Raw genomic sequence first — 26,279 nt, 5'->3', positions numbered from 1 at the left:
AAAGCTGGTGCGTGCGCACACACACACACACACACACACACACACACACACACACACACACACACACACACACACCTACAGTGTATCTGTGGACTGCACAATACTTGGTAGGAGTTCTGCCTGTATACTGAGGTGAGGGGTTGTAGGATGGAGTGAGCAAGAGAATAAATGAGGGGAAAGGTTTGCTAATGGGTTAGAGGGAGACAGTAGGTGTAAGTGATGGGAATTCAGAAGGGGAAGGCAGCACATGTGTGATATAGGAATGTGAAGTAATGGCACCACCACTGGTGAGTTTGTGTAGTGCACAGTGACACGGAGTAGAATGTGGGAGGAGGGAGACTGGAGAAGAGAGTGTGGTCACAGGATAAGTGGGTCTTGGGAAATGGTGGATGTGAGTGTTGGTGCAAGGGGTCATTGGAGATAGAGGCCAAGCAGATCATGAGAATGAAGGATATGTAGCAGAGATGACTCCTATCTACATTGTTCAAAGAAGCGGGTGCTGAGGGAAGGATCCAGATGACATTGATTGTGAAGCAGGCATTGAAATAGTGTATTTTGTACTCAGCAGTGTTTACTGCCACTGGTTGGTCAGCTCTTTCTAAGCTGCAGTTTGGCAGTGGCCTTTTATTCAGCTTAATGGCCCAATCAAAATAGTTTTCCCTCTCTATTATTTCTCATCTCTGACATCAATAATGCTTTGATTTTATCACACCTGCACTGTAGCACTAATTATCACAATCTGAATAAACGTCTAGCTGATGTTCCTAACTCCAGATAAGACTATCTCAGGAGCAAGTGACTGATGGCCTCATTCTTCAGTTATTTAACATCTCCCCCCCCCCCCCCCCCCCTCCGCCTCAGCCATCAGGTAAGCAACATACCATTAATTACACATGTTGTAACACTGCAACTGAGCAAGTAAGTGATTGCATGCATGTGCATGTATGGGTGCTTGCATAGGCACAGGCGCAGCTGCATTTGTGTATGTGCATATTTTCTTTTTTATCTATGGCCTTCATTCAAAACTTAAACTAGTTTCTCAGTTTCTTTCTCAGGCAGTTATGCTCTGAATGCCATTTGAAGTTATGATGACATATACACAAGATGGTCCAGCATAGTAATAAATGGATGAAATTTGCCAATATTGTTTCTCTGTGGTATCAGCAGTAAATTATGGGCTGACTTTTCTTCTAAAAACTGTTGCGTCTCTTTAATCAGGATCTGTTTTACAGTGATTTGCCCACATCTCATGGTCGTGCGGTAGCATTCTCGCTTCCCACGCCCGGGTTCCCGGGTTTGATTCCCGGCAGGGTCAGGGATTTTCTCTGCCTCGCGATGGCTGGGTGTTGTGTAATGTCCTTAGGTTAGTTAGGTTTAAGTTGTTCTAAGTTCTAAGGGACTGATGACCATAGAGGTTATGTCTCATAGTGCTCAGAGACATTTGAACCATTTGAACAGTGATTTAACTGAAAAAAGGTCTCAGAATAGTGATGTCTTTTGTGAGGGATCTAATTTGTTGCCATGTTAGCAAAACAAAAGTGCACACTGAACTCCAGTGTAGTATCCTGGAAGAAAGATATCATACTGAGTGAGATGGCTGTTCTTAAAATTTCATAAACTTGGATACTATAGATTTAATGATAAAATTAGGGGGAGTGTAGTGTATAAGGAAACAGTTATTTCTAGTTCCTTCACAACACCCGTGAATGAGGGCACCCGTGAATGAGGGAAAGGTGGCTAGTAAAATAGGTACTATGTGGCCTGTGCCATGACTTACAGGTGATGAAAATTACCCAGTGTGCCAGTGTATATAGTGATCTGTAAAGCTAGCCACTCGGGGAGTATCACTATTCTAAACACACATGTGGCGTGCACCGGCGTCCAAGCTATTGCATCACCTACTTGCTTTTCTGTGCTGCAGTCCCTCATCTCTTCTGACTATCCTTCCTTCTCTTACTCTTTCTCATGGTGGCAGCCTTTGATGTTGATCCAGTCACTCCCTAGGTCTGCTTTTTGTTCTTGGAATATTCATAATCACTTTTTGGCTGAAGTAATTTTTGGTCCCCTTCTGGATGTGACCTTCAATTTTTTTTTTCAGTGGGACTGACTGGAGACCATCACCTTAAATAATGCCTAGTGCAAGCAAATCTTGAAATCTTGAAGCTCATCTGTACACAATACCTGTGTAGGCTCTTACATTCCTTCAAAGCCAATGCAATAGACAGTTTGACATGGAGTTGCAATGTGTACCTTTTCAGTTGTTGAGTACTCTTGACAACACAGGGTCACACTGCTGGTGACTGGGCTGCTAGCTTCCCATGCATGCCAAGCAGTAGATGCCCATTTCATGGGGCATCATGACTCCCAGCAACAGCCTTCATGCCAGATGGCCTTTGCTGCAGCTAGGTGCCACATGTTCAGAGCAGGTGGCATCCTAGTGGAGACTCTGATTTGGCCATTCAGTCAGGTACAGAAATTGCAAGGCAGACAGTTTCAATACTACTGCTTTCTCTGGCTACCCTGTGGGAAGAGGAACAAGCCAAACATTTGGGAGTGAAACAGTTTATCCAATTCTTAGTATGTACTTGAACTGATGGGGTTCTTTTATTGCAAAAAAGCTACAATTTTTTGTGGAACATGTTGAAGTCAAATTTGGAGGAATTGAGTGATTGAGAAAAGGTGCAATGGATCACTATTGTTTAAAACCTCCTCTGCCTTATAACCTCTTGGGGCATGTGATCATCTGGATGACATACCAGTGGCCATTGATCCACACTGCTTTGAAAATGGTCCAAGGAATCATCTTCCACAGAGACTTATGTACCAAACAGATGAGGAGCTATAGGATAATCTTGAGTGGTGAGGCATACATTTTCTTAGATGCATCCAAAAAAAGTCCCAAGGATAATTATGCAGATATAGACAACTTGATCTTAGCCTTTGAAGGGAATGTCCTCCTAGAAAAAGGTAGACAAAGTGCACAGGTGTGACACAAAAGCTTATGTTCCACCACCTATGGGGTACTTCCGATGCTTACGCTTTGGTCATCTGTCATACCATTGCATGTTGGACCCAAAATGTGACAACTGTGGCCATTTAATCCGTGAAGTTAGTCCTAGGGAACAACCAACTTTGTAGGAGAGCTGCAGGGAACACCATCCTCACCATTCACCAGTTTTTCATTCTCGCCACAGCTGCATTTGTCAATGGATCTTTACCCGTTAGAACCCCCTTCCTATGGCGATAGGTTCGTAATAGCACATTCCCCATTCTGATAACACAGCTTCACTAAAAGCGCCGTTTCAGGTAATGTCAACATGCTGTGACTGCTGGTGCATCTGATTATCCCTCTCATTACAGCTCCTTTTATACATGATTGTCATGCGCAGTCACTGATGTTTTGCTGTCCAGTGCCATCTGTCAGACATTTTGTGAACTTTCTTTTTTTTCTAATAAAACCACATGTCATTCCAAGCATGTGTATCAATTTTTACCCCTCTATCTACATTATTCCGTGGTTAATTAAGTTTTCATATTTATACTGACTTTTTGATCACCCGGTATATCACTACTAGGAGTAAGATAGGTACTGCATACAAGAAAATTAAAGAGACCTTTGGAGAAAAGAGAACCACCTGTATGAGTATCAAGAGCTCAGATGGAAAACCAGCCATAAGCAATGATGGGAAAGTAGAAAAAAGGAAGAAGTATATAGAGGGTCAGGACAAGGGTAATGTACTTGAGGACAATATTATGGAAACGGAAGAGGACATAGATGAAGATGAGGTGGGAGATACGATACTGTGTTAAGAATTTGACAGAGCACTGAAAGACCTAAGTCAAAAAAAGGCCCCAGGAATAGACAACATTCTATTAGAGCTACTGATAGCCTTGGGAGAGACAGCCATGACAAAACTATACCATCTGGTGAGCAAGATGTATGAGCCAGCCAAAAATGCCCTCAGCGTTCAAGAAGAATACAATAATTCCAATCACAAAGAATGCAGTTGTTGTCAGGTGTGAAAATTTACTGAACTACCAGTTTAATAAGTCATGGCTGCAAAATACTAACACGAATTCCTTAACAGATGAATGGAAAAACTGGTAGAACCTGAACTTGGGGAAGATCAGTTTGTATTCTGTAGAAGTCTTGGAACACACGAGACAATACAGACCCTACGACTCATCTTAGAAGATAAATTAAGGAAAGGCAAACCTACGTTTCTAGCATTTGTGGACTTGGAGTAAGCTTTTGAAAATGACTGGAATATTCTCTCTGAAATTCTGAAGGTGGTAGGGGTAAAATACAGGGAGCAAAAGGCTATTTGCAATTTTTACAGAAACCAGATGGCAGTAATAAGAGTTAAGGAGCATGAAAGGGAATCAGTGATTGGGAAGGAGGTGAGACAGGGTTGTAGCCTATCCTCAATGTTATTCAATCTTTATATTGAGCATGCAGTAAATGAAATAAAAGAAAAATTTTGAATAGGAATTAAAATCCATGGAGAAGAAATAACTGAGGTTATTGGAATTCTGTCAGAGACAACAAAGCACCTGGACGGGCAGTTGAATGGAATGGAGAGTGTCTTGAAAGGAGGATACAGGATGAACATAAATAAAAATGAGGATAATGGAGTGTAGTCAAATGAAGTCAGGTGATGTTGAGGGAGTTAGATTAGGAAATGAGACGCTTCAGGTAGTAGATGAGTTTTGTTCCTTGGGGAACAAAATAACTGATGATGGTCAAAGTAGAGAGGATATAAAACGTAGACTGGCAATAGCAAGGAAAGCGTTTCTAAAGAAGAGAAATTTGTTAACATCGAGTATAGATTTAACTGTCAGGAAGTCGTTTCTGAAAGTATTTGTATGGAGTGTAGCCATGTATTGAAGTGAAATATGGATGATAAATAGTTTAGATAAGAAGAGAATAGAAGCTTTCGAAATGTGGTGCTACAGGAGAACGCTGAAGATTTGATGGGTAGATCACGTAACTAAGGAGAAGCTACTGAATAGAATTGAGGAGAAGAGGAAATTGTGGCACAATCTAACTAAAAGAAGGGACTAGTTATTAGGACACATTCTGAAGCACCAAGGGATCACTAATTTAGTATTGGAGGGAATTGTGGAGGGTAAAAATCATAGAGGTAGACAAAGAAATGAATACACTAAACAGAATCAGAAAGATTTAGGTTGCAATTTGTTACTCGGAGATGAAGAAGCTTGCACAGGATAGAATAGCATGGTGAGCTGCATCAAACCAGTTTCTGGACTGAAGACCACAGCAACAACAGTGGGTATCCCATCCTACCCAACAGAATTTTATTTTTTAATAATAGTAGAATATTTTCCACATCCTTCATTGTGACTTTTTTTTTAAATCCGTAAGATACTCAGCTTCTTGTTGGAGTCCAAAGAAATTTACTTTACTCTGAAACTCTGCTACATCAACATCTGACTTTGCCACGTTTATGAAGAATTCAGTTAAACTCTCTGATATTTGAGTTGGGTTTACAATATAGCTGTCCTCTACTTTAATTGTAGATATTTCATTACTACTAACTCTTAACACCTAACTCTGATTTGACAATGGACCGCACTTCTTTTGTTTCACTTTTTTGTTGTACAATGAACTTATTTGCCATTTTTTTGGCTGCCTTCACAAATTTTTTAAATATCATTTTGTAATGATGAAGATAGTAAAACATCTGTTTTTATTATTTTTTAGTTCACTGTGGAGTTTCTCTTCCTGGCAATAGAAATTTGTATACACTGAGTTATCCATTGAAGTTTATTAGTCATTTTGTTACATGTGGTTCTAAGTGGGAAAGTTTCATTAAATATTTCAAGAAAGCCACTTAAAAATTGTTAAAGTGACTATTACTTGAAATACAGCTGTTGTAAGCCAAGTCAACTCTCTTAACTTATTTCTAAATGTAATTGATTTTTTTTTCGTTGAAGTTCTTTTTCGTGTGGATTTTGTTACATGAAATTTCTTTGTTAATTTTGGTAGTTTAATGAATATTGCAGAGTGGTCAGAGATTCCTAAATATATGCAAAATTTATGAACATCATCAAATACATAATTTGTTGAATATTATTAATACAGGTGTGCATTTACTCTAGTGGGTTGCATGAAGTTGATTTTGAAGCTAAAATTTTTTTATTAAGCCAATGAATTTTGGACAAGTCATTGCTCTCCACTTTGATATCAATATTGAAGTCGGCAGCTGTTGGTATCGTTTTCCTTTTTTCGTAATTGAGCTTTTCAAACAGGCAATCAAATTTCAGCAGAAAAGCTACAGTTGTAGCTTTCTCTGTAAATAGAAACAACAACAACATTTGGGTCCCTCAACTTGATACAGCAGCTTTCAAATATACACTCTATATTCAAATGAGTAAAATCATTCCTTATTTCATATTTTATATCAGAATGAGTAAGTATTCGAAGCCACCATTTAATTTCTGTCGTCTACAAAAACTGTTGGCTAAACTGAATTCTGGATTGTATTAAGAATTTTAGTATTGCCAGGTGTAAGTCAGTGTTCATTGAGTCAAATAACTCTGATATTTCTACATTCAAATTGAATAATTTGTAATTCGTCCCTTTTATGACTTTTGTATGAAAAGTCAGCACTTGGAGCATTTATATTAAAGTGCCTTATGTAGGGACATTCTTTCCTGTTCATCTTCTTGAGCATACTCTTTCTTGCACACAATTTTGGTCTTGTCATTTTCATTACCAAACACTGTTTTCCTATCCCCATTACTTCTTGTAAGTTTCCCCTATTTTTCAGAATTTTACATGTATTGGTGTACATTGTACTATGAATTTTGGATCCTGACATGTTTAAACATAGACCATTTTTGCCCAACCACTTATTGCATAAGAACTTATTCAGAATTATGAACACAGCTCCTAGTTCATTACAGTTTTTGTTCATATCACAGTTTATTCTCTTTACATATCGATCACTTACTAAAGTCCTGTAGGTAATACTACCATCCACGATTCTAGATGTTTTGTAGAGGTTACTGCCAGATTGAATTAAATGTCTTGTTTCACTTATAATTTCCTCTTCAGTGTTGCTTCTAAAATAATGCGCTGGAGATTCGACTCCTCCATCGGGCATGGGTGTGCGTGTTGTTCTTAGCATAAGTTAATTTAAGTAGTGTGTAAGTCTAGGGACCGGTGACCTAAGCAGTTTGGTCCCTTAGGAATTTACACACATTTGAACATCTAAAAGAATTTGTACCTACATGGATGAAGACTCCTTTGTAATTCTTCCGAGAGGCCTCTGCTGAACCATCCTGTGAGCTATGTCTGTTGCTAAAGTGTTTCTTTAACAGGTAGGTCTTGATTCCTGATGAATCTTTATTGTGGAATTTGGCAGTACCACATTTTTCACCAGAGAATCACCTATAACGAGGAATTCATTTTTTTCACCCTGCATTTCATTACTCAGATGTTACGAATTCTTTTTACTGCACATTAAACTTGTCCACTTGTATTTATTTTCAGGTCTTGGGACTTCCACACAAGTTATTTCCTTAAGTGCACTCATTGTTTGTGCTAATAATTGCATCATTCCAACTGTTTTTGATGTTATTTTTGTCTATTTCCTCAACTTTTTAAGTGTCATTATCACTAAGAAGCACCTTAATAATTTCTTCCTGCAAACACCCTGTGGAAGCTAGTTTTATGTTTTCATCCTGCAAACAGTGAAGGCACAACTAGTGAATATCATCGCTAATAAATTTTAAGCGTATTTTTTCACACAGTCTATGTAGCCACAACTTGCAATTAACACACAGAGTTCCTTTTACAATCTCTTTCTGACACTTTTTACGCTATTAACTTTTGCCTATTTTCGAGCATTGTCTCTGTACTTTCCAATGGGCACCATCTTGCTATTTTTTCCTGCCCCTCTGCAATTGGCATTGCTCTACAAGAAACATACTTCACTGACAACCATTCCTTAATGCTCTGTGGTTATTGCCCATTCTGTCAGAATGTGCTGGCTCTAAGAGAACATCTGAAGGGGTCTGTGCTTTGGTTCTTACATAAGTTAACATTGAACAGATACCCATTCATACCACATTGGAAGCAATTGTGGTGCAGCTGCAAATGGTCTCAACAATGACTATTTGCAACTTTTATAAAACTCCAGGTGACCGATGACCTCAGCAATTTGGTCACTTAAGACCTTATCAAACCTCCAGATAGACCTCTTACTTGAACTGAGTTAATGACCTTAATACAACATCCCCCCCCCCCCCGCCCCCCCCGCCCCCCCCCCCCCCACATACACAGCACATATACACAGTTTACTTCTATTTGGGTTCTTCAGTGCACACCCCTCCCATCTGGTACACCTACAGAATTACTCTGCTATTCACATTTAAGTGGATGGCAGAGGGTTCATTGAACCACTTCCAAAAGCTGTTCCCAGTCCTGAACAGTGCATAGGCAAAACAAACACTTAAATCTTTTCACTCGACCTCTGATTCCTCTTATTTTGTTATGATGGTCATTTCTCCCTTTGTAGATGGGTGCTAACAAATTTTCTTCACATTTGGAGGAGAAAGTTGATCATTGAAATTTTGTGAAAAGATCCAGCTGCAATAAAAATGCCACATATCATATCTGTGGCACTCCCTCCCCAATTTCTCAGTATTGTAAAAGGAGCTTCTTTGAACTTGTTCTGTATCCCTTATACTTGACCAGCTTCTTGCTGACCATGATCTCTCTCTCTTTACTTAATAGTATTCTTATCCACTTAAGTGCTGTTGAACTAACAGTCCCTTCCCCCAATCACATGGCTTCACCCCATTAGTCACTTCATGATGGTCTTTGTTGCAGTGACCAAATTCTGGAGATCCTGTCACTTTCCTGCCATTGCCAGTTGGACCAACTACCACACTGGGTGCATCAAACAGCCAACTGGCAGTTATATGTATCTGCTGTTACCATATCCCTGTCAAATTGCATCTATAAGATTGGATGAGATGTCTCCGACACAATCACCCATGCTGCTGTAAGTGCTGTCTCCATTTTTACACGTCCCCTCCATCAGCGGCTGGTGCCACAGTGGACCAAGGATATAGCCATAACTGTTCACGATCACTGAAGAGCGCTGCAGTGTTTCATGCAACATCCTTCACAGATCCACCCTATCACTTTAAGCAATTTCATGCCAAGGTTCACTCTCTAATTAAATGCTGTAAGAAGGAATTCTGGGAGCACCATGCCTCTTCCTTGGGAATGTATACCTCTTTATCCCAGATGCTGGGGTCTAGCTCTAGTCTTCTGGACTACCAATGATCGACAACTGTTCCAGGTCTTGTCCTTCAGGTTGGTCTTTTTACTGATGTCAGTTCTTGCTGAACATCTTGAGACCCATTTGGTGGCAATATCAGTGTCTACTTATGTGGCTACCTTTCCGCTGCAGAAATGACAAGCTGAAGATATCCTCCTGTGTTTAATCCCCTGCCAAGCAGAATCATATATTGAACTTTCCACTGAGTGGGAACTGCTCCAAGCTCATTCCTTCTCTCACAACATGGCCCCAGGCCAATTCAATTCATAATCAGATGATCTGACACCCGAATATTATTCAAAGGCTCTCTCTCTTCAGGATCTTCAATCACATTTGGCATATGGTGTCTTCCTTTGCTGTGACAAGAGAATCATTTTCCAAAACTTAAGCCAGGCAAAAACCCAACATCTATCAACAGATATCCTCACCAGTGTGCTTTGCAGAGTGCATGAAAAAGATTGTTGCCCTCTGATTATGCTAGCTTCATGAATCTCAAGGCCTTTGTCCCCCTGTCAGTGTGGTTTCTGGGAAGTACGATCCACAACCAACCAAGTGTTTAGGTTGGAAACAGCAATCTGACAGGCTTTTTCTGAATGCCAACACTTCATTTCCGTCTTTTTTGATCCACACAAGGCATATCATACCGCGTGATGCCATCACGTTTTACTCACATTCCATGGCTGGGGCTTTTGGACTCCCTACCAATTTTTATCCATCAGTTTTTATGCCAGCAGTTGTTCAAAGTTGGTACTTCGTCCAGCTCTCCACAAATCCAAGAGAATAGCAACCTGGAGGGCACTGTGCTAACGAGGGTAAGGCCTCAGACACAGCCAACCGATTTGGCTCAAATTTGGCAGGTCGCTTGTGTACAACCTAAAACAAAGGACCCTAAGATATTTTGGGACAACACCCCTGCAATTTTGAGAAAATCATCCCTGAAGGTTATGATGAGCAATCGACTCAAAATTGGAGGGATCGATAGATAATTGTTAATAGAGCATTTTTCATCATCAGGTATGGGGTCCGCAAATGCAAACTTTTCCAGAAATCGAGGAAAGAAACTTTTACAACTGTCGCTTCTGTACCCACATGGTAAACGCTTTTTGCCAATAGCGCAACAGCCAAGGTAACTGGCCGGGAATCGGAAAACCTGGGTTCGAATCTCAAAGAAACCTAGCGGATGTCATTCTTTTCATTTGTATTTTTCCGTATCTCAATTGATAGGGATAGGGGGGGTTAATAAGGTAAGTAAATCAATAAGGAATGATAATAAGGTAGGCAAACTAATTTCCCAAAATGCCATGAGTTAGTAAAGTATTTAACTTTTAAGCCTTGTCACACGAAAACAGCTCCGAGTAAGAGTTTTGCGAATTCTTCATGAGGGATCACAGATAGCCAACTGTGTGACACTTGTTTACAGCGAGGCACGGGACAGAATGCATGTGGGGAGAGTTATGTTGTCCCAGTTGCCTCTTTGTCATATCATAGTTGTGAACCTGTAAGAGTGAAGGTGTCCAGCATGAGCCTTATAGAAGTCAATCTGAAAGAGTTGTTTTGTCATTAGGCTGCCACAAACCTCACTGATACATATAGTGATTTTTCCATCATTAACGCGCCGAATGAAATACATTTTGTGAATGAATACAGTGTTATTCCATAAGTGACATATGACAAGTACTGTATGTAGTTGTAGTAATTAGCTCGTCTGTTTATGCCGTAGTAACTAGTTATTGTTTGTTATGTCATATCTTTCAGGTGTATAATCTGAATAATGGAACATGTACACCCTTCGACTAGCACTGTAATATATAGTTGGGAGCCTGTCAGAGACGATGGCAAGCGGAAAGTTACTGACGCTGTGTTTTGGTTTGCAAAAGTGTTGCAAGACAGATGCATTATCAGTGCGCTACCGGAAGCAGACAGTTCTGTTTCTTGGCATTCCAGATTGATAGGAGTGGCTATTGTCGAGTAATTTTTGGAGCTGACGAACGAAATGACTTTTGTTGATACTGGGGTACTATACCATGAAGACAAAGCAAAAGGTGATTCTGTGGAAGGTATCCTGACTAGTGAAATGCAAAATGGTCATAACACTTTGGAAATCTCCACATCACTGGGAATATGTGCTTCATCTGTTCCCAATGAGTATTACGAACCGGTTACTAAACAACTGAACTATGGCACTACACCCCTTGAAGTAAAAGTAAAGGGGGTAGTGCTAGCCAGGAATCATCCAAATTGGAACTTACAAACACTGCAAAAGAATGGAGCAACAATAGCCCTGAAAAGGAAGAAGGATTTGAAATTGTGGGAAAGTGATATCATTAAAGGAGGGACAAGATCAGCAAATACCAGGCGATAAGTGGACATACGTCCGATTTGTCGAATCTCGTTGTTATAACGAGAATGTAACAACGAGAATACTTCAGCAGTGGGCTGCAGGTGCAGTGCTTCAATATATGGCCAACAAGGATTTTACGTTTGCTGCATCATTATCTTCAGGCATGAAATTTCAAATCGGGAGTATAAAATTCATCAATGGCACATTACTAAATATGTCTCTCATAAGGAGGTTCAAAACATAGAAGATATGCAGAAAGTGGAATCTCTTTTCGGCATGCAAACGGCGTCACTTATGACTGGTTTTAATCTTGATTACGTGATCAACACTGATCAAACAGGATGCGAGTATTGGATGAACGTTCGATGCACATTACTGCATAACTGAGAAAAACGAACCCTTGTCACAGTTGGTAGCAAAAACAAACTAACACATTCGTTCACGGCGCAATATGCCATCACAGCCTCTGGAAAAGTGTTGCCTAAGGTTTTTCTTTGTTTATAGGAAATGAATGTTACATTTCGTCCTTGGGTTATAGAAGAGGTCAGTCGTTTAACCGACTCGTTGAAAAATGTTTACATTACCTGCTCCAAATCTAGGAAACTGATGAATGCCATTTACAGAACATTTCGCGAGAATGTTTTAAAATCATACGTTTCTGATAACAAGTTTTGTCTAATATTGGATTCCTGGAGTGGACAAATTAATACTACAATATATGACACAATGTTTATAGATGGTGAGGGTCAGCCGACGTGCACTGTAAAAGTAATACCGCCAAACTACACACCTGTGTGCCAGCCGTGTGATGTCTATTTCGATCACCAGGTTAAAAACTTTATTTCCAGCCTTCAGAATTGCAATGTGACTCTGGAAACCCAGCAGGAATTGCACAACCGCACAGATGCAATAACTATTCACAGCATAATTCAGAACCAACTTTCAGCACCGATTTTTCAGGCAATGATATCGTATGCATGGTACGAAAGACATATTTTTAAATGTAAACCAAGTTTGTTTTCCGCCGACTCTTTGGAAGGAACAGTGTAGCTGTCGGAACATTGCATTCATTAGATGTTCTTGGTGCCGTGTGTATATTTGTTTCAGTTGTTTGTATGACAAGTACTATCCATCTAATTGTTCGAAGAAAAGTGAGGACATGTAACAGTGACTGGAAGAGCCATTGTAAAGTGACCTGGAGTAACTTTTTAGTTGTTTACTATCCCAAGAGGTTTGAGAAATTTATTTGCCTACCTTATTATCATCATTTCTTATTGATTTACTTACCTTATTAACCCTCCTATCCCTGTCAATTGAGATACGGAAAAATACAAACGAAAAGAACAACATCCGCTAGGTTTCTTCAGGATTGAACCCGGGTTCTCCGATTCCCAGCCAGTTACCTTGGCCGTTGCGCTATCGGTGTTGTTGGTGAAAAGCATTTACCATGTGTGTACAGAAGCGGTAGTTGTAAAAGTTTCTTACCTCGATTTCTGGAAAAATACGTGTTTTTGGACCCCATACCTGATGATGAAAAATGCTCTATTTACAATTATATATCGATCCCACCAATTTTGAGTTGATTGCTCGTCATAACCTTTAGGGATGATTTTCTCAAAATTGCTGGGATCTTGACCCAAAATATCTTAGTCCTTTGTTTTAGGTTGTACACAAGTGACCTGCCAAATTTGAGCCGAATTGGTTGGCTGTGTCTGAGGCCTTCCCCTTGTAAGTGTTACACTCTTCCTCATGGCCATCAATGGGCAGTGACCTCTATTATGTCACTGGTCACCCTGCACTGGTTGACGACTTCTGCATTTCGTTCAGTTCCCCCTCTGTAGCCTTGGATAAATGTCAGCTCCAAGGTGCCATTCAACAGGCCTCTGGTTAGACCATTTCCCTTGGTTTCCAGTTCTCGCCTGCAAAAGTTTGGGTCAAGAATTTCTGTCATTGTAGCAAAGTCCACCAGACCCAGAACTCTACTTGCGTGTCCAGCACTTAGACAGTCTCGATTTTTGGGACTCATCTGTGACAAAAAGCTGACTTGGCTGCTCCAGATTCATCAGCTAAAGATTAGCTGCATGCAAAAGCTTAATGCTCCTACTTCTTTGCCCACACCTCTTGGGGTGCAGATTACTGTACTCTCCATCATATTTACTGGGCTGTAGTCCAATCCCACTTGAACTGTGGTTGCTAGGTTTATGGCTCACTGGTGCCTTCACCTTTGAAATTGTTGGACCCAGTCCTTATTGTGGAGTTTGACTGCCCACTAGCACCTTCTTGACAAGTCCTGTAGACGTGTCCTTGCCAAAGTGGGAGTCTTCCCTCCTCCATTCCAATAGTACCAACTCTTTCCCACCTATGTAATCGCCATTTGACAATTTCTTGATCACCCAACATATCCCATTCCTGTTGCATATGAGGTACATTGATCCCCTCGACATTTCCCCATTCGGGTGGGATTACCAGTTGGAATGCACCTCGCAGCCCTCAGCCAAAAGCTCTTCATATCATCTTTAGAATGTACTCCCCAACTTTTCTTGCAAATTGTTTTCTGTAAATTGTTTTTCAGCTCTGGCACCAGTATTGACATAGTGCCTTGCCATTAATACTGCTTCATACTTCTCTTATCTGAGCATTTTTTTTTTTGGTGGACATCACTACCGCTGGATGAACACCCTCTTGACTGAGGGACTTTTTAGTCCCTTAACCCCAATCAAACAACCACCTGTGAAGATAGAAGTATAAAATTACATATTATTTTTTGTTTTGTGTTCTCTCTGCTGAGTTAAAATTTAATTATGTCACAGGTTTAAGTCAGCTGTATCATGATAACAATGTCTTTATTATTATTATTTTTTTTTTAACTCAGGCGTTCCAGTTCAAGTGGCGACTCCTCAGCACTGCAGAAGAATGGTTCTCAGACTTCACCGCCACCACCACCTCCACGATACCTATGGATCCGCATAGCACTTTTTGAGAAATCTTTGGCCAAGATAATTGACTACTTGGTGCAAAACAGTAGGTGAGCTGTTTAGACTGTTCATCAGAAAGTACTACTTTTCATATGCATAAGCATGTACCTGTATGATGTGTGATGAGGCGGTATATACGAGGTGTCCCCCCCCCCCCCCCTCCCCACTCTAGTGTGCATACCTTCTAAACACTTATTTAACAATGGTTCATTGGCAGCATGGTTACATGTGATTGATTTAGGCAGAGCAACTTTAAATTTGTGTCTAATGTCCTATCCTTACATATCACAGATAAGATTAGTGTCACTTGAAAATGTTTCAACTTGTTGCCTTCCTTGCTTCCTGACTTAGCAAGCAACTTTGCAAATGGATTGTTTCTTTGCTTGATTTCTGACAAATTTCAAGTCAAACTATTTTCTACATTCCATAGATGAAATTTACCATAGTGTAAGATTTTTAAAAAATATTTTGTCAATAAAAAAAAAAAAAACTGACTTACCATTGCCTGTTATGTTACCTACAGGAAGGAAATTGGTATCTCATTTTGGCACATTAATAACACCTATTGTTAAACTCCCATTTGACAGTATTCCTTCCCTGTCAGATAGTGTGTGCCATCCGTGTGGTGTCAAGTGTTTGTAAAGATAATTCATTCTATATAAATATTTTCTCATCGTTGACGGTATCAATAAATAAAGTTCATCATTCTTGTATATACTTTGATGTCTGTGTCTCTGTACCAGGCCTGTGGTCTGGTATTATCTAAGGCTGTGATCATTAATCCTTTCACTGCTACAGATATGCTCTCTCCATTCTGTGCTGAGCACATCTTTTCTATGGCTGTGTTGTTCGCCAGATGCTGCTTCATGTGCTGAATGTTGGTGTTCCAGCTGCTGTGACATACATAATTTTGTAAACCCTCATCACCAGTTTTGTAAGCTCTTGTCACCAGCTTTGTAACGGCACCTTTACTACTGCTGTGGAGACCAAGTTGCCACTGTTGTTACAGTAAGCCGAGTTTGTGAGTTCCTGAAACGGCTTCTGGTGTAGTACACCGCTACGACAATTTCTCCCTGCCACTTTTACACAGCTGTGCCCCAGAATTAGGTAACAGGATAGGAGAATGAAGGTTCTACAACACTCCAACAAATTAGCAACAAAGTCACACAAATGAGTGATAAAGGTTTACTCATCTTTACGACTTGTCGAATAATGAAGGTCTGTAAAACTGCATGTAATACAACATGAAAAGGCTAAGTGCAAATGATCATAGGTAAACTTCACAGTACATAGCAAATGCAAATTACAACTACTGTCTGTTCACTTCTAAGAGTTCACAAAATGACATTTCCCTGCCTAAGTCAGTCCTGGATGATGATGATCTATAACCAAGTCTTCTGAGTAGGCTTCTGACTGCTGTCGTCTGGTCATTGGTGGATTATATTTGGCCAGGTGCCTGTGGTGCTTTTCCCTGCCTGTGTCTTGCTTGGATGACATGACACAATTTTTGAATATCTTACAGTCCTGTATCTTCATTCAATAAAGGACTGACTTTATTTTCATTATTCATCTTAGTTACTGTGCTGCATCAAGTTCAGTAAAACATAGCACTAAATTTTAAATAAGAGGCAGAGGTAAAAACTCATTGCATGGACTCTGTGAATGATTGATTTTAGTTAATACATTGTGGTGTATGAAATGTAGATAAGATATAGCAATTTTATTTAAAACTGAGAGCAGAATGATATTTTATTTCATTAGAGTTACTGACTTTTATGTCTAATAGACAGTCATGCGATGCGCCCATTCCCATCCTTCCTAATCATGAATTGCATGGTCATAACAAATGTTGTATTTCATAAATAGTTCAACATATTGAAACTTTTTTTAATGATATCATGCAAAGAGGCACATATGTTGTTCTTTAATTGACCAAGATGTGGAAGTAACTCATTCCCAACAGAGTGATCAATGGAACAGGACTTGAAAACAGGTCAATAACATTTCAGGAAAGCCCAGAGGCTACTTTTAAATATGTCCTCAGCACTGGGTGGGTGGTGGAGCATGAGAAGTTAACTTGCCCACATGAGTTAAAGGGTTAATCTTGCTGTGTCTGTCCCAAGTTTTATTTATGGCTTCCCATTTGTCTTGGTTCCTTTCTGACAGATCTTCACCAGGCAGATGTAGTATTATAGCTTGGCACCATTGTTATTTATGATGTGGTATGAATTTGCCAACTATGTGCTGCCTCAAAACAAAATACAAAACTTTAGGAACTTAAGATTATTTCTCATCACTGTTGTGCAAGTAATCACAATGTGCTTCAACATTTTACAGCCTCTTTATAGCTATTGACAAAATAATTCTCATTCTCATTTATTGATTCAGTGGTATCTGACAAGCTGTATGGTCTGTTTCAGCAAATACTATGAGAAAGATGCCCTTGTCGCAGATCCTGACTATGGCTCAATCTTGAGCTCCCTTCTTGGTAAGTTACGTCATCCAAGCAAAACTGTAATTCGGGTTTCTAGTTAATTTTGAACACTTCACCTTTGTTATCTTTATCATCATGGATAATCTTTCAGTTGGCCCGTGTGCATTGGATTACTCTAAAACAAAGACACAGGACCATTTCTGGACTGATCCTCCAGCAGATGAATTAGTGCAAAGGCATCGTATATCAACAGGTCAGAGTACCCCTCCTCCTCGACGCCGTACTGCCCTGAATGTGAGTAACAAACTATTTTGTCATCTAAAACTAGACTTTTCATTATGGTCTGTTCACATATTTTTGCCAGTGCCTTGCGGCTTTTATAGCTTGTGCACTTTAACTCTGATTCCAGCCACTGTTTCTATTTGCCTGACATTATTTCTTGAGAAGTTCATGCCTCCAGCTTTTGTTGTGATGTTCCTTTGGTATCTAAATTAATGTACACTTTATGCAGAGTTCAAAAATGTTGCATCATACTGTAGCTTTCTAGGAACGCCCTAATCGGTTTAAAAGCCCATTTTCTTCCATGTACATTTTCACATCTTACTACATAAAGGAAACTACTGTTTGTCTGAAGCCTCTGTTTTTTTTTTCTTTTTTTCTGTAAAGTCTTTATTTCAGCATATTCAAATCTTTATTTTTATCAGCATACTGTCCATTGTACAGTATGTTCTGCATTTTATTATCTTGTTGTTTTCAATCATGTGCATTTATAAACTAGATATGGAACTGTTGTCTTCAAACAAGTACTGAAATGGATGAGTTACAAACATACATATCACTGCCAAACACTTGTCTCCATGATGCCCATCATGGAAAGTGTTCGGTTAGGTGTATTAAGTAAAAGTATTCATTAACAGGCAGAAGTATCCATTGCATTCAACTTCTGTAAAGAACTAACAAAAATTATGATTTGGTGCTAATTTACTCACGCTGATACTTATCAGAATGAGTTGAAAATCATGTCATTTATATTGTCAAGATTTGGTTATGACACAGGTTATTGATGTTTTTATTAGTAAAGAACAATATTTTATTTTACTGTTTAATTTCAATGCTGTGTATACAGATGGTGGGAGGGTCCAAAAAATTCACTATTTGATAGTTCATATATTCTTAAAAAATGGACCTACAATTATGTTTTTGCCATTGAGAGTGAGTTATATGTTTGGAATGAGTGCTGATTGTGCTGAACATCAAACCAAACCACCCGTGTCAGTTTATCTGGCAAAGTGGGACCACATGCCACTACAATTTTTTCACTGAGTTCATTGATTGTTGATAGTTTGTATCAATACACACCATCTTGATCATCTCCTACAGTTAGATGTCCAAAGGTATCAAATCAGGGAAGTGATGTGAGCACTTAATAGGACCTCTTTGAGTATCCATCATCTGGGTGTAGTGTAGTCCATGAACACTGTGATATCTCGATGGTAGTGAAGTATGGCTCCGTCTTGTTTCATGTCAAAGTCTTAATCTTCATACAGGGTTTGAATGACAGGCAAAATCCCTGTCTTAAGACTATAAACATATGTATTATAACTTACACTACCATCGAAGAGCTGTGGACTAATCAAACCATGCAATGATAGACTACACCACATCACACATTAAACAATGGTAGATTCACTGCCTTGTCCTCATGAGTGTAAGAATGTTCAGCAGTCCAGAAGACACAGTTGTGTCAGTTCTTAGTATATTTTAGTTTAAGTTGGGCCTTATCAGACCACACTAATTTTCCAGCCAATTCCTCATCCTCATGAACCGTGTGCTCAGACCACTCACAGTATTCAGTCCTTTGATCAGAGTGGTTCTCATTCATTCCGTGAAACAATCTGAAAATGTACATGTTCCACTTTTCACTCAAAAGAATGTTTTTACACTGATCGACTCTCCACTCTTATATATGCTCCCTGTTTCACTTATTTTTGCTGTGATCTGATCAAAGGTTACAGCAGTGGAGTAGCTCTTCATGATCTATTACGTTGCTTCATTTCAAACTTATTACAGATATGGATGGTTGTTCATTGTGTTGATGCCTGTACTCCAAACTCTTTCTGCTACTGCCGATTGTATGCTGAGAGTGATCTTATGCTCCAGTGTGATTTCAGTGCAGCCTTACGTATCACAAGTGATAAGATTGCCTCTTCTGCACTGTCTTCCACTGTGTGTGTGTGTGTGTGTGTGTGTGTGTGTGTGTGTGTGTGTGTGTGTGTGTGTGTGTTTGTAGTTTTTTTGCTTGTTTGTTTCCTGTTCAACACAACATACAAAAATTTCCCTCCATTGAAGTGTAAGAGTAGTTGATTTTCTGCTAATATACATGGGATCCAAAAAGTTGAAGTCACTGTTTACAATTCAATAATTTCAAACAAAATGACTTACAGTTAATAGTCTCATGCAGAAATGTAGTGTAACTATTAAATTCATCATTGGTAAGTGGAACTGGTCATTCGTGTTGCACATGTGAGGGGGGTGGGGGTGGTGTGGCAAGTCAATATAGTGGATGATGGTGCAGTAATGTGTGTGTGTGTGTGTGTGTGTGTGTGTGTGTGTGTGTGTGTGTGTGTGTGTGAGAGAGAGAGAGAGAGAGAGAGAGAGAGAGAGAACAATCTGTAAATTAATTGGATAGATAAAAAAATCTACTCACCAAGTGGCAGCAGAACACACACATAAAAAGAGGTTATAAATTGGCAAGCTTTTGAAGCCAGTGGCTCTGTTTTCAGGCAGAAGGGTTGAAGGGTAAGGAAGAGGGGTGAAGAAAGAGGAGTGGGACACACACCCAGAACCGTGTGTCACGGTAGACTTATCAGACAGGATGCGAAGAAGACTGATTGTTGGGAACTGCATTGGATGAGATTTGAAAACCTGAGAGCTTAAAGGTGGAAGACAGAGTAATATGCAAGACAGAGATTACTGCTTAAACATCGTGCATGAGGTAATAAGAGTGAAAAGCTAATTGCATTGTACGTAACAGCAGTGGGAAGGAGGCGGTGAAAAATAGATGGGTAAGAAAATGAAAATTGTAGAAAACTAAAATGGAGTGAAGTGAGTAGTTACTGTGAAGAAATGCTGAGACAGAAGATATTAACATAAATTAAGGCCAGGTGGGTGGCAAGAACCAAGGACTTGTTGTAGCGTTATTTCCAACCTGTGGAGTTCTGAGAAACTTGTGTCTAGGGGCAAGAATCCAGATGGCATGTGTGGTGAAATGGGCACAATTATCATGTTTTAGAGCAGGATATTGCATGTTGCCCGTATACTCCGTCTGCCTATGCCCATTCATCCTAATTGATAACTTGGTGGTAGTCATGTCAATGCTAAAGGCTGAGCAGTGTTTATGGTATATGACATGCCATTTCACAGGTGGCTCTCACTTTGATAGTGTGTGTTTTGCCAGTTAAAGGGCTGGTATAGATGATGATAGGAGGGTGCACAGGGCATACTGTGCAGTGGGTTTAGTCACAGGGGTAGGAGTCATAGGGCAGGGAGATGGGTCCAGAGGGAGCAAAGGGTCTGACAAGAATATTGTGGGGATTGGAATGGTGATGAAAAGCTATTCGTGTCAGACCCTATGCTTCTTCTGCACGCATCTCCCTACTGTATGGCTCCTACCCCTGTGACTGATCCTGCTGCAAGACTTGCCTTCCCCACCCACCTGGCCTTAATGTTTGTTAGTTTCTTCCATCTCACCATTTTATCACAGTAACCACTCTTTTTTTTTCCACTCCACTTTAGTTTTCTACATCTTTAATTCTCGTATCCATCTGTTTTTCACCACCTCCTTCCTACCTCTGTTATGTACAATGCACTTATCTTTTCACTCCTATTAACTCATGCACGATGTTTAAGCAGTAATCTCGGTCTTGTGGTCTCACCTAACCCACAGTTCAAGGTGACTTTCCCAAAAACTACCTCTTTTTGTAGACCTCTCCAGTCCTTTTCCTTCACCTATCTTCCTTGCCTTTCAATCCTTCTGCATGGAGGAGGAGCCACTGGATCTGAAAGCATGCCAAATTATTACCTTCTTTTATGTGTGTGTTCTGCCGCTGCTTGGTGAGTAGACTTTTTTTTATCTATACAATTTTTATATATTAATTAATGTAAATGTCATGTGACTAGGGCCTCCTGTCATGTAGACCATTCACTGGGTGCAAAACTTTCGATTTGATGCCATATCGGCGACTTGCGCATAGATGGGGATGAAATGATGATGATGATGATGATGATGATGATGATTAGGACACCACAGCACCCAGTCCCTAGCGGAGAAAATCTCTGGCCCAGCTGGGAATCGAACCCGGACCCTTAGGATTGACATTCTGTCATGCTGACCACTCAGCTACCGGGAATGGACATAGTGACTTAGTTAACAAAGATCCCATTTTTTGCAACCAAATGTTTTAGTTTGTATTTATCAAAAATGTTTGACCTATTCATGTTAGGTAGTATTAGTGGTCTATAACATAAAGAAAATTATTTAATTGTATATTTTTTGATAGGAGATCTGTAGTTTTTGCTGCTAGCTCATTTAAATTTTTTAAATGTATAGTGACACATTATTGTGTTTATTTACACTCGAATTCATTTGTATGTCATCTTCATGTGTCCACATGTTCTTATGTGTGTACAAGATGCACAGTTGATAGATGGTATTTACACATTTCACTGTACATAACCTGTACAGTTGTGCATTGGACATGGTCTTGCCCACATGCTGTACAGCTGATTTGAGGGATAAAGGGAGCTGTGAAGTTGAGAGTAGTGCAGAGTGAGTGTAGAGTGGTGATGGAGAGAGGGTGGGTAGTGAGGTTTTGTGTGTGTGTGTGTGTGTGTGAGAGAGAGAGAGAGAGAGAGAGAGAGGTAGGTTTTTTTTTGGGGGGGGGGGAGGGGAAGGGCGTGAATGGGTCTATGGGGTGCACGCACCTTGGGGAGGGAGGGCAGTGTTTGGTATTGGTTGGTTTTGTGGTAAGTTATGAATTAGTGAGAATATTGTTCTCTTGTTTTTTTGTCATTTAGTTTATATTCATAGACAGAGAAAGTTATGTGGAAGAAAGAAACAAAGCCAAACAGATAATTGCAGCATCCAAGAAGAAATCTTGGGAAGACTTTGGAAACAGGTTGGAGACTATGGGTCAAGCTGCTGGAAAACCATTCTGAAGTGTAATTAGCAGTCTTCGAAAGGGAGGTAAGAAGGAAATGACAAGTATTTTGGACAGATCAGAAAAACTGCTGGTGAATCCTGTGGATGCCTTGGGCAGATGTAGGGAATATTTTAAAGAGTTGCTCAATGTAGGTGAAAAAACGATCAGTAATGTTTCAGATTTCGAGGTAGAATGGGATAGGAATGATGATGGAAATAGGATCACATTTGAGGAGGTGGAGAAAATGGCCAATACATTGCAGTGCAATAAAGCAGCTCGGGTGGATGAAATTAAGTCGGAACTAAGCAAATACAGTGGAATGTCAGGTCTTAAATGGCTACACAGGATAATTGAAATGGCCTGGGAGTCGGGACAGGTTCCATAAGACTGGACGAAAGCAGTAATCACACCAATCTTTAAAAATGGAAACAGAAAAGATTATAACAACTACAGAGGTATCTCTTTAAACAGCGTTGTGGGTGAAATCTTCTCAGGTATTGTTGAAAGGAAAGTGCAGGTATTAGTTGAGGGCTAATCGGATGAAAATCAGTGTGGGTTTAGGCCTCTTAGAGGTGGTCAGGACCAGATATTTAGGTTACGGCAAGTAATGGAGAAGTGTTAAGAGTGGAACAAGGAATTGTATCTGTGCTTTATAGATCTAGAAAAGGCATATGACCGGGTTCCTAGGAGGAAGTTATTGTCTGTTCTACGAGATTATGGAATAGGAGGCAAACTTTTGCAAGCAATTAAAGGTCTATAAATAGATAGGCAGGCAGCAGTTAGTTGACACTAAATTTAGTTCATGGTTCAGAGTAGTTTCAGGGGTAAGACAAGGTTGCAACCTCTCTCCACTGTTGCTCATGTTATTTATGGATCATATGTTGAAAACAATAGATTGGCTGGGTGAGATTAAGAGATGTGAACACATAATAAGCAGTCTCACATCTGCAGATGATTTAGTTGTGATGGCAGATTCAATTGAAAGTTTGCAAAGTAGTATTTCAGAGCTAGATCAGAAATGTAAGGACTATGGTATGAAGATGAGCATCTCCAAAATGAGAGTAATGCCAGTGGGAAAGAGATATAAACGGATTGAGTGCCAAATAGGAGGAACAAAGTTAGAACAGGTGGACGGTTTCAGGTACTTAAGATGCATATTCTCACAGGATGGCAACATAGTGAAAGAACTGGATGCGAGGTGTAGGAAAGATAATGCATTGAGCGCTCAGCTACGAACTTCTCTCTCTGCAAGAAGGAAGTCAGTACCAAGACTAAGTTATCTGTGCACCATTCAATCTTTTCACCAACTTAGTTGTATGGGAGCGAAAGCTGGGTGGATTCAGGTTACCTTATCAACAAGGTTGAGGTTACGGATATGAAAGTAGCTAGGATGATTGCAGGTACTAGTAGATGGGAACAATGGCAAGAGGGTGTCCACAATGAGGAAATCAAAGAAAAACTGGGAATGAACTCTATAGATGTAGCAGTCAGGGCGAACAGGCTTAGATGGTGGGGTCATGGGAGAAGCAAGGTTACCCAAGAGACTCATGGGTTCAGCAGTAGAGGGTAGGAGGAGTCGAGGCAGACCAAGGAGAAGGTACCTGGATTCGGTTAAGAATGATTTTGAAGTAACAGGTTTAACATCAGAAGAGGCACCAATGTTAGCACTGCATAGGGGATCATGGAGGAATTTTATAAGGGGGCTATGCTCCAGACTGAACGCTGAAAGGCATAATCAGTGCAAGTTGTGGCTCAAACTGGCCCCAACGACGCCTGTCGCTTGGGTTCCAAGGCCATCTTCAGTTCATACAGGCAGTTGATGGAGATGCAAGAAGGCTGTTGGCCTCGCATGTGGAGTGCAAGCAGAGCTCGCAGTTTGTGTCACTGCTTCCAGAGTTGATCGGGGTCCTTTGGTTTGGAGCCAAAGGCTTCATTGATATTGTGATAGCCTTGGTAGCAGATTTCTGGGCATGCATATTGGACAAGAATTATAGAACTTGCTTTAATAGGTCAGGGGTGCACTACGCAAAGGAAGCAGTTACTCAGGTAGCGGAGTACTTGAGGAGTGCACATTTAGTTCTTTAGGCTAGGTACTCTGAACACTCGCCAGTCAGTTTGCAGGTAGCAAAAGTAGCTTAGAGTAAAGACACTACAACTATAAAGATTTTTTTTTCAGTAAATTGTCGAATTATTTGTAACAAAGTTCCTGCACTCCAGGGAAGTTCTCACGCTCAAAGTATTCTTGAGAATAAGAGCTGGCTGAAACCTGAAGTAGAGAGCTCAAAGATATTTAGCAAGTCATGGAAGTAATATCAGAAAGACAGATGAGATACCATAGGAGGGGAGTGTTCATTGGAGTTGACAAAAATATTGTCTCTATTAAGGTCAACATTGAGTGTGACAGTGAAGTTATCTGGTCACATATAACAGGTCTTGGTGAAACCATGTCAACTGGTGGATGTTTTTACTGGCAACCTGTGACAGTTCTAGAGTCTTTCAAAGAAAGTCTATGATTAGTAGCATGTAAATATTCAGAGCATACAATACTAGTTGGAGGCAACTTTAACCTACAGAGTATAGACTGGGTTATCTGTGGATGCTTTGCAGATGGTACTGACAAACAGTCTTGCAAAGGACTTTTGAGCACAGTTTTCCAAAAACTGTCTAGTGGCAGCTAATATGCCAAACCACACACAATCTAAACATCTTAGTCCTTGTAGCTACAAACATGTGGGACCTTATTGACAGCGTTAGTATAGAGGCGGGATTAGTGATCATGATGTCATCAAAGTGACTATGATTAGAAAAGTTAATAAATCACTCAAAAAGGCTAGGAAAGTGTTTTTGCTAGAAAGAGCAGATAAGCAGTTATCACCAGCCCACTTGGACAACAAATTGATATCACTTAGTTCCAGTAAGATCAATGTATAGGAATTGGGGACAAAGTTTAAACAAGATGTATGTAAATCATGATCTGCAGAACTATGTGCATAGTAAGTGGATTAAGGATAGGAATGACCAACCATAGTTTAACAATGAAAGTCAGAAAATGCTGAGGAAGCAAAGGCTGTTGGACTCTCGGTTCAAAAGAGCATGTGCAAATAACAACAGGCAAAGATTTGCAGAGATCAATGGACCTGTAAAAAGGTCTGTATTGAAGCACACAATTACTACCACTGTCGTACCTTGGCAAAAGATCTGGCCAAGAACCCAAGCAAATTCTTGTTTCGTGTAAAATCGCTAAGCAAATCTAAGGTTTCTGTCCAGTTACTTATTGACAAGTCTGGTAGATAGCAAGCTACGTGCTAATTTATAGTGGTGAGGTGTTCGTTTCGGCTGGCGTGACCATCGAGGTCCAAAGGATAACTAGGTTGCCACCGGTGCCTCCATCTTGGCCCTTGAGGGCGACACATTGCCTGAGAAGGTTAAGGTTATGGTTTACCACTGTGACATCAAGCCATATATCTCTCCCCCAATTCTGTGCTTTAAGTGCTGGAAGTTCGGCCATATGTCTTCCAACTGTACTTCAAGCCCCACCTGTTGAGATTGTGGACCTCCATCGCATCCCAATACTCCATGTACCCCGCCTCCCATCTGTGTCAACTGCAGAGAGCATCATTCAGCTTGCTTGCCAGACTGCAGGACTTTACAGAAAGAGAGGAAAATCATGGAATATAAGACCCTGGACCAACTGACCTGCACTGAGCCTAAGAGTAAATTTGAGCACCTACATCCTGTGGCTATGACCACCTCATATGCCAGTGCCACGAGAACAGTTATTGCCCCATCAGTTCCTCAAAATCCTCTCAGAACCGGGAGACTACACCTGCCCCCTTGATGGTGGGGGAACTTTCCTCCCTGTTGCTCACACACCACCTACTTCGGGAGCAACACCCCCCCCCCCCCCCCAACCATCAGGGATTTCAGTCCCCACTTCTGAGCCAGAGAAGCATAAGGCTTCTTTGGCTCCTCTCACTGGTAAGGGGTCCCTTGGTTCACTCCCTTCCCAGG

At 40.4% G+C, this 26,279-nt stretch overlaps 1 protein-coding gene across 7 annotated transcripts in view; it reads left to right on the top strand.

The window, feature by feature from the left end:
- Positions 1-26,279, top strand: part of LOC126284259 (small G protein signaling modulator 1-like) — a 263,420-nt gene that overhangs the window by 15,401 nt on the left and 221,740 nt on the right. For all 7 annotated transcript variants that reach the window (XM_049983066.1, XM_049983065.1, XM_049983060.1 and 4 more), the window contains exons 5-7: positions 14,531-14,683; positions 17,054-17,121; positions 17,219-17,361. In XM_049983066.1, the coding sequence (XP_049839023.1) occupies positions 14,531-14,683; positions 17,054-17,121; positions 17,219-17,361 (364 nt within the window). The remainder of the gene's footprint in view (positions 1-14,530; positions 14,684-17,053; positions 17,122-17,218; positions 17,362-26,279) is intronic.

This window comes from Schistocerca gregaria, chromosome 8 (genome assembly GCF_023897955.1).
Source record: "Schistocerca gregaria isolate iqSchGreg1 chromosome 8, iqSchGreg1.2, whole genome shotgun sequence".
NCBI lineage: Eukaryota > Metazoa > Arthropoda > Insecta > Orthoptera > Acrididae > Schistocerca > Schistocerca gregaria.
Note: the sequence above shows the minus strand (reverse complement) of the source record. Positions and strands in the feature narration are given on the sequence as shown.